Genomic DNA, 9398 nt, shown 5'->3' on the forward strand with positions numbered 1-9398 from the left:
GGACCGGAAGGTGTCTGGGGACGTGGAAGCCGCTCGGCACTTCAGCTCCAAGGCCCGGTGCTACAACGCCCTGGCCACGGCGGGCAGCGTGGTGCTGCCACTGCTCGTCGTCGCCCTCGTCGTCACCGGCGTCATCCACCTCTCCAAGCTCGCCCAGGACTCCGTCGGCTTCTTCACTTACCAGCTCGGCGGGAGGGATGACGAGGACCACTGATGGGGGCGGGGTGAAGGGCTCGTGGAACCTCCTTCGCGCCGCTGGTGGCTCCCCAAAAAAGGGCCACCACCCCTCTCTGCCACCCCAGGCCACAGCCACCAGCTCTGACACCCACGGGGCACGGCGTGGCCGGTTTGGGGGGGCAGCTCCAGGGGCTTCTCCTCCACTACTATGACCCCTCCCTGCCTGGCCTGACCCCGCTCCCTGCCACGCTTTGGGGGCAGAGCAGTTATTTTCATTTATCTTGTGTTTTTGGGTTTTTTATCTCCCGTTATCCCCCCCGTGTGGAGCTCAGCCTCCCTCCAGCTTCCGTGATCACTATTTAAATCATTAAACGTTTCACACAGCGTGAGTTTCTGCCTGTGGAGGAAGGGGACAAGGGGGGTGCCAAAGGAAAAACGTAAACAAGGATTTTTGACTCCAGTTGAGCTCCCTGCAGCCAGGAGACGCTGCAATCCCCAGGACCACCGGCCACCAGGACCCCCGTGGCCGAGGAGGGGAGGGAGCAGAGAAGCTCCTTGGCCCCATGGGGACACGCTGAAGCTAATGGTGTGTCACTCTCCCAGGGGGAGCTGAGACCTGCAAACTCATTGCAGCAACACAGGTCCCTGTCCAGGATGGGGAGGTGTGTGTGGGACGCAGCCCCACTGCTCCCTGCTGTCCCTCCCTGGGCTGGAACCGGCTCATTTTGGCTAAACGGGACTAAAGGATCCCTTTTTTGCTGCTAAACCCCCTTTAGTGCCATGACCAGACCTGGCTCAGTGTGGGGTTTTATCCCAGCCCCATCCAAATCCCAGTCCGGGTGCAGCTCTCCGGGCTGGTGCCAGAGCTAGGGGACGGTGCGTCCTTTTGTCCTGCCAAGAGCTGCAGCTAATTAGGGGCTGGTGGCTCTGATGAGGCCGGAGCAAGAGGCCGGGTAATTACACGGCAAGAGAGTCCCTGCTCCTCCCCTAAGCATTCCCAGATGCCGCGGGGCAGGGAGCGGCCGCGGGGCTTTATATAAACCCAGCCAAGATTCCTGGGGTTGGTTTGGCGAGGAGAGACCCCACGGGGCAGGGAACGCCTCCGGCACTCCCTCCTTCCCCCCAGGGCTGCCCTGCACTGAGCCCCACGGGGAGGTGAGAGGGAGGATGCTGTGAGACCCAGGCCTGGGGGTACCGTGCCCCCCTCCCTGTACGGGCACAGCCCTTCCTTGGGGTTTCTGGGGCACCAAAAATGCCCTGAGCAAACCCACAGCAGCGTTTTGCTCTCCCCGAGGCTGCTCGTGCCTGGAAAAACACTGCCCATGTCACCCGTCTGACACGATGATATCACAAATCACTGATGTCCAGGCTTCCTGCAGCCCTTCAGACGCCAAGTTAGAAAGGATTTAACTCCAAAGCTGCTTGACAAGAGCGGGAATAGTGTAGATGAGGGGTTTGAAAACACAGTAGAGATGTTACACACCAGAAAACAGGAAAGGAGTTGCCAACACGGGGCTAAAAGGTTTTTGGCTGCATATTTTGGACTGATATCAGTGCCAAAACACCACTCATCTGGTGAAGCAACAATGGCTGAGGCTTCACAGCCCTTTGAGCCCATGGAGCAACGTGAGGGGAAGGCAAGGACCAGGGCAGTACATGCTGGAGGAGCTGGAGTCAGGGTCACAGATCCGTTCAGGAAGGGACTTCCTTACAAATGCAGATACAGAGAGCATAAACAACTCCTGAGTGTTTAGAAAATTCATTTGGAATGGTCATTTTCAGGCTTGATTTTGCCTCCTGTGCTGAGTGAGAGACGCTGGAGGTGCGTGAAGGGGATTCTGGGGCTCAGTGCCCCCAGAACAGACATGTTGACCCCCTGCCATGGTCACAGCTCTGTGTTCCCTCCTCGGGAACACAAGGACAGGTGGCACATTCAGTCCTGGGGGGCCAAGGGCTCACGGCACAGCCTGGGCCCCCTCCTCTGCCCATTGTTACCTTCCCCCTTTGCCAACATCCCAGATCCGCTGCTCCCGTGGGCAAAACCTGGACCAGCCAAGGTTTAGGGGGTCCTGGTGGGTGACCTCTGGATCCAGCCGGGTGCCATGGGGAAGGAGACACTCTGCCCTGCAACCAAAACACCCTTGTGTGAGGTATGGGAATGGTTTCTCCCCAAATTCTTTATCTGGGGGAGCGGAGCCGGGTGCTGCTGCCGTACCCTCCCGCAGGGGAAAGCGGTGCCCCGACTCCAGCACTGCCTCCAGGGGAGATGCCAGAGGGTCCTGGGAGGTCTCAGTCACTTCCGTACAGATCTCTGCTGTGGTGATGGCGAAATCCAGTTTGTTGCCCAAGTAGGAGATGCCGGAGAGCTTCAGCTCGGTGATGTCATGGGGAAAGGCAGGATCGAAGCGGAGGCCGGACCTCGAGATCCTGGAAAGGCAGGAGCACATCAGGGTATGAACAGTGGGAGCCACATGTGAACAACTTCTGGGATGTAGCCACCTCTCCAGGCATCTCCACCTCGTGCACCCTGGAGGAGTGTGAAAGTATCCTCAGTGCATCCAAGGATCTCTGGGCAAATCCCAAACACACCAATGGAGCATCTGCTGAGGAGCTACAGGGGCCATAATTTCACAGCCCAGCACCCAAAGACATTCCTGTCCCACTCCAGTTCCACAGTTTGGGCCTGGGGTTTCCTTAAAGTTGGATTTTATACTTTTTCTAATTAAAAATAAAAAAAATAAAAAAAAAAGGGAGAAAAATGTATTATTCTTTTCTTCTGGGGCAGCTCAGTTCCAGACACCCACCTCGGCTCCCACTCCCGTGGTTTGGAGGGCTGGAAGCACAGCTGTTCATGCTCCTTCTCCAGAGATAGTGGAGCAAACAGCCTGACACTTCCTCCAGCCCTGATTCAAAGCCAAACAGCCTGTGTGGGTGTTGGCTCTGGGTGAGGAAAAACAATGGTCACTGTTGTCTCTGACCCAGATCTTGGCACATGAGAGCTCTTGACCATCAACTCCAGCATGTTGAGAGGGACTGGAGAGGGCTCGAGGGAGGCTCGAGAGCCTGGAGAGCCCCAGTGCCAGGCAGGATCTGTGCCCTATGGTGGGAAGGGCAGGAGCAAGGCTCCCAGGGCTGCACAGTGTCATCCCAACCTCTGGAAATTTGGCCAGAGCCCCAAAGCCCGTGGCTTGTGCCTGTCCCACGAGGGGCCCGACCCGACACACCCGGGGTGCCTGGAGACCTCCCAGCTCGGCCAAAGCCGAGGCTGAGGTTTCCAGCTGGGAATACTGCAGCTCACACCCAGCTCCACCAAGGAATGGGTGGGTTTTCCAGCTGGGAATACGGCAGCTCAAACCCCAGTTCCACCAAGGAACTGGTGGGTTTCCCAGCACCTCTGGCCACACACACGGAGTAAAAACACGTGGTTAGTGCTGGGAGTTTTCACTGGCAATCAAAAGGCTTGATCCAGCCTCAGTTAAACCAAGAATAGGTTTAAGAGGCGATGGCTCCAGGGTGGAAACCACCAGATACGAGACACAGCTCTGAAATTATATGAACAGTTCCCTGTTTTCCCGAGATATTTTAAAGCTGAGGCGATGCCTGCTCAGCACTTCCCTCCACGGAGGCTCCCAGAGCCACGTGTGTGCGGGGGGCCACAGAGGGGGCTGCAGAAGGTGTTTCCTCACCCCATCCAAAGGAGAAAAGATGATGTTACAGAAGGTGTTTCCTCACCCCATCCAAAGGAGACAGGAGGATGTTGCAGCTGAGCCAGAGAACAGGCCTAGGGAATGGCATTTTACTTCCCAAACGTGTCCCAGACTGAGTCTCTCGCCTGTTCCCAATCTTGGACATTTTAAGGGACATGCAGGAATTAAATGTGACACAACAGGTCTCACCTGAACCCTGTGTAGCCGAAGAGGATGGCTTGCAGAAATCCACCCATCCCTGTCAGGAAGTTCACAGCTCCCGAACCATCCGAGTTCTCCACCCAGACCTGCACTGGCATGAGAAAGAAAACTCAGGAGTTGATTTGGGACACTTCAGGCAGTTTTGTGGGTTTGAATGCCGTTGTCACCGTCCCTGTCACACATCTGGGGCGTCTCTCAGTGGGGTGTCACCTACTTGGGAGCAGGTGAGACACAAACCAGAGGGACTTGCAGCCCCGCCACTCACCTTGAAGGGCTCTGTGATGTTGCTGAAGCACTTGTGCAGTTGGCTCTGGGCTCTCTGCACCTCCTTCAGCTCCAGCCAGCCCACGGCAAACATGCTCTGCCAGGGAGGGAAAGGGTCTGTCACTGCTGCTGGTGACAGCACAGCAGAGCAGCACCTCCACCGCCACCATCCTGACCCAGAGCCAACACCCCCCACACACACCCCGGCCCTGCGCCGTCCTCCATCTCCCCTGAGCTCTGGAGCAGGTCTGATGAATCCTGCCTGGTGGGTCTGGCAGTCACTGTCCTGGATGGAAACAACACCCCAAGGGCAAATCCCACCCTGGGCTCTGCCCTCTCCATACCCAGGTCATGGCTGGCCCGGCTGGGTCGGTGACGGGCTCGTACATCTCCAGGTCGTTCCTCCGGACCTCGGCGCTCATGGGGTGCATCAGTGGGAAGCCGAGCAGGACCACGTCAGCTTGTTTCACTGGCTCACCTGGGGGGAGAGGGGCAAGCCAGACAGTGGGCACTGTCTAGGAATGACGGCTCAAGGGGCTGGTTGGACCGCGGGCAAGAACTGGGAACAACAGACTGATGGATGCACCTGACTGTCACCAAGGGGATCATAGCAACCTTGTTACCTCCAGTAAGACTCTTCCTACTCTGTGCTCCCAAATTCCCTCATTTTTTCAGCCCACTAATGAGAAATGACCCAGAGAGGTGGGAAAACCGTCCCCAAGCCTGGCTCTTCGCACCCGGGAAGCGACAGGAACTCTTCTTTCACCATTCCCAAGTCTGAACCAGTCGGAGTCCTGCTCCTTCCAGGGTTAAAAGTGTGACCCGTGGCTGCCTCCAAGGGCTGCCCCTGCCTCCCTGCTCACCTGGGCTGTAGCCATCATACTCAGGGTGATATTTCCTCTCTGCATCAAACGGCACTTTGATTTTCCTGGCACGGTCCTCCCGCTCCTCTGGCACTGGGAGCAGCAGGTCCCGAGCAACTTCAGCAGCAAAGTTTAGGCTGGAAAAAGGGAGAAACAATGTTTTACGTCAGGGATGGGTGACGGTGGGAGGAGAAAAGAGACAGAAGGACATGATTAAGCTGCGGAAAAAGCTGCTGTGGAAGAACAGGGGTCAGAGATTGAGCCAGGGGTAACACCTCCTGTCACGGAGCCAGGAGCTCATTCCTCTGGCTGTGGGTGTCTCCAGCTGGTTAATTGCACAGACATCTCATGGAATGCAGAGGGAGAAGCCCCACTGTGAAGGGAGATCCCTCTCAGTCTCACATGGGCACCTGAGGAGTGGCCATGGCCCGAACTGCTCCTTCCTCTGACTGCAGAGGGGTGACAGGGAGAGGGGTGTGAGGAGACGGAAGAAGCATCCCCTTGGGAGCCCCACTGCCTCCCGTCCCTGCAGAGTGGGAGAGAGGAGAGCCAGGCAGTGCTTCCAGGAAGCAGAGAGCTGGACAGCGTTTCCAGGAGGCAGAGAGCCAGGCAGTGATTCCAGGCGACATCCCACACGTTACCTGCGCCGGGCCACGGCGTTGGTGTAAGCGGAGTTATCGACCTGGTGGTGATACTCGTCTGGGGGCATGACACCTGGGGGGACAGGAGGGCACACTTCACACCTGAGCACACCCAGGGGTCCTGGGCCCCTCCTCAGGGGAATGGTTGGAGAATGGGGAACGTCCTGCCTGCCCAGCCAGAGGTGCAGCCTCTGGCAGGATCCCACATGGTCTCAGTGGGATGCTCGATAAAAGAACATCTGTGGTACTGGTGGTGAAGGAGGAACAACCTGGGTTACAGCTTTGGCTGATGGGTGTAGGTACCTCATCCTGAGGGCATCTCCCCCCACTTCACGGGCAAGGGAACCTTCCAGTCACGGAATCCCAGGGTAGACAGGGTTGGGAGAGGCCTTAAAACTCACCCAGTTCCACACCCCTGCCATGGGCAGAGACACCTTCCACTAGACCAGGTGGCTCTGAACCTCTGCTTTCTACCCCCTTCCCATGGCACAGGTACCTCTGATGTGGTAGAGCTGCTCCTCCTCGCTCCACACCATCCTGCTGCACCAGTACTGAGCTACGGCTTCCACCAGCTCCCAGCCCCCATCCTCCCGGAACAGCTTCTGGTCCTGGGGGAGCCAAAGCCAGGGAAAAACAGGGGCATGAGCGAGATCCTGCTAGACCCAAAATCAGCAGGAGGTCGGAGAGGAGCTCTGAGGAGATGGAGGGGACAGGAGGAAAAGTCAGAAAACTGGCCTGGATTGAGCCAACAGGGTGCTGAGACACCCACGGGAGCACGGACGGATGAGGCAAGGCTGAGGGAGGGACCCCGAGGAGCAGACAGAGCAGAATTCCTCTGGGAAGGGACGGTGACAGTCACCAGGTGTCCTGTGGGCCCTGCCACTGAGCCGCCCAGGCGGTACAAACTCCCTTTACCTGCGTGGTGCAGTAATACTGCTCGAAGGCCACCAGGACGTCCCCGGTGACGTGGATCTCCTGGGCCCCATAGATCTCCTCGGGGCACACCTCGCGGCCGGTGGCTGCGCTCTCCCACGGGAACTTGGCGCCCTGCCAGCAGAAAACAACCTTGAGGGCCTCCCCTCCTGGGGACAGGGGCTGGTGACGTGCCCTCGGCCCGCCGTCCCTGTCCCACCTCGTAGCCTTGTTCCCGCGCGTTGCGCACGGCCCCCGCCAGCGTGCGGATCCGGTACTCCAGGATGGCTCGGGCAGCTTCAGGATAAAGCAGCAGGATGTTGGGGAACATCCAGGTGTCCTGCGGGACAAGGTGGTGGGACTGGCTGGTGGGGCACCGCCAGCTTCGCCCTTCAGTGGAAGGATGGAGTGTTCTCCATCCCTATTGAAGGACAGCCTTCGCCATCCTTATTAAAGGATAGTCTTTTCCATCCTGATAGAAGGATGGAATTTTCCCCATCCCAATGGAACGATGCCATCTTCTCCATCCCAGTCACTGTGCCAAGCCCCCAGGGTACCAGCCAGCACGGCCCCCACTCACCTGGTCCCAGAAGATGTGTCCCCAGTAGTCCTCACCCCGGGTTCCGTTGGACAAGCCGCCAGGACTGATGCCATGGAAGAGGAATCCCGGGATGCCTCGGGGTGGGAGGGCACTCAGCAGGTAGTAGAGGCAGCCGTGCAGGGCCTGCTGCAGGGCCAGGGGCCCGTCCAGCTCCACGGAGCAGCGCCGGCGCAGCGCGGCCCAGGCACGGGTGTGGGAGCGGAGCAGGGCCCCCACGGCCATCAGGGACAGCCCCTCGCCGTAGCTCCGCTTGGCCTCCTCCTCGCTCTCGGCCACGGCTGTCAGGAACTCCCAGGAGCGCTCCTGCTCCTCCCCACCCAGCGTCAGGGAGGGTGGGACGGGCGTCCAGAGCATGTGAACGGTGGGACGGGGCCCCCCCTCCACCTCGGGAACCAGCGTCTGCCCGTGGACGTAGCTGTGGGAGACAGGGAGGGATGGGGCAGGGAGCGTGGGGCAGGGGGGACCCCGTGCACATCCAACACCCAGAGGGGACTCCAAGGTGCCAGGCTCCCATTCCCAGATGGAAACTGCCTCATCCCCACACTTCAGCTCTGCTGCTGTCCCATCCCCAACGTGCAGGATACTGAGATTCGTCAGAGAATCCCAGAATGGTTTGGCTTGGAAGGGACCTTAAAGCCCACTCAGTCCCACCCCCTGCCATGGGCAGGGACACCTTCCACAACCCCACGTTGCTCCAAGCCCCGTCCAACCTGGCCTTGGACACTTCCAGGGATGGGGCAGCCACAGCTTCTCTGGGCAACCTGTGCCAGGGCCTCCCCACCCTCACAGGGAAGGATTTCTTCCCAGTATCCCATCTAACCCTGCCCTCTTTCAGTGCGAAGCCCCAGCAAATGGTCCCCAATCCCAGGAATCTAGTTCTGAAGGTCATCTCCTCCAAACTCCCCATCTTGCCCAGTCTCACTTCTTTGGAATCACATCTGGCCCCTGGGGCCTTTGTTGCTCTTACACATCAGTGTAAGGGATAATTCTGGAGCTGCAACTATATAAAAATGTTTCTATGCTTAATTTGAGGGGAAGTTTCATACACCTGCCTGGAAAAAGCAGGCGTGCAGAAGCCTCCACGCCACACACCAATCCAGCCCCACACCACCCACCATTCCAGACCAGCTCCAGCCTCACATCTGTAGTTTAGTGCCCAGAGCAGAGTGGGCAGTGTGCCACAGCCCACGGAGGGTGGGCTCAGGGCAGGGACCCTGATCCCCCACACTCACTGTGCTCCCTGGAAGTCCAGTCCTGGGAGCAGGTCCAGGTCCTGGCTCTGTGGCACGAACGGGGTCTGCAGTTGGATGGTGACGGGCTGTGTGGAGCGATCCAAGCGCCGGATGGTGACGCTGAAGGCCATCAGGTGGACCAGGGAGTGGTGGGCGTAGAGCTGCTGGGTGGCCACGTAACCAGGGCACTGAATTGTGTGGCTGAAGGTCCCTGCAAGCACAGCTAGAGCCTTTGGCACCCGCAGGTCCTGGTGTTCTCTCCCAGATTCCTACCCCTTCCCTATCTACTGGTTCCTGCAGGCCTTTCCCAGGTCCAGATCCAGCTGTTGACCAGACAGTGCTGCTGACACTGCTCCTGGCCGAGCTGCTGAGGGACGGTTTGTGCCATTAAACATTTTATCAGGCTTCATGATTTTCTAAACCTGCTAATCCAGCAGGGATTGAGCTACAGCCTGAAAACTGAAAACTGCTTATTTTATTGTTATATTACTTACACATGAAAGGGGGCTCATGAGTGAAACTTATTATATGAAAGGGGAATTTTTCCAGTTGCTTCAGAAGGACAACACCCTGAGGTGAACAGAGAACGAGAAGAGGTGACTGTACAGAAGTGAGAATTTAACCTCCGGGAGAGGGCAGGGAAGGAGCCTGAGGGGAAGGCGTGTCAGATTTGGGATGGGGAGGTTCCTCCCCGCTCCCAGCTCAGCTCACCTGTCCGGGTGTTCAGTGTGAAGCTCTCGGCGGGGCTGTCTGTACCGGGCACCGCCACCCGCACGCCGAGGGGGCTGGGGACATCGGCG

At 58.3% G+C, this 9398-nt stretch overlaps 1 protein-coding gene across 1 annotated transcript; it reads right to left on the reverse strand.

Annotated features, from left to right (window-relative positions):
* Positions 1 to 1675: 1675 nt before the first annotated feature.
* Positions 1676 to 9397, reverse strand: PGGHG (protein-glucosylgalactosylhydroxylysine glucosidase; the record flags this gene model as incomplete). Its single annotated transcript, XM_029965729.1, has 13 exons — positions 1676 to 2301; positions 2393 to 2604; positions 4074 to 4171; positions 4351 to 4446; positions 4694 to 4827; positions 5213 to 5349; positions 5854 to 5926; positions 6350 to 6461; positions 6769 to 6900; positions 6986 to 7105; positions 7346 to 7781; positions 8599 to 8809; positions 9310 to 9397. Coding segments are annotated over 13 exons (1914 nt in total), but the record flags the coding sequence as incomplete, so codon positions are not given.
* Between the last annotated feature and the right edge of the window lies 1 nt (position 9398).

Source organism: Manacus vitellinus, unplaced genomic scaffold (assembly GCF_001715985.3).
Source record: "Manacus vitellinus isolate BGI_N305 unplaced genomic scaffold, ASM171598v3 scaffold_118_pilon, whole genome shotgun sequence".
NCBI classification, from domain to species: Eukaryota; Metazoa; Chordata; class Aves; order Passeriformes; family Pipridae; genus Manacus; species Manacus vitellinus.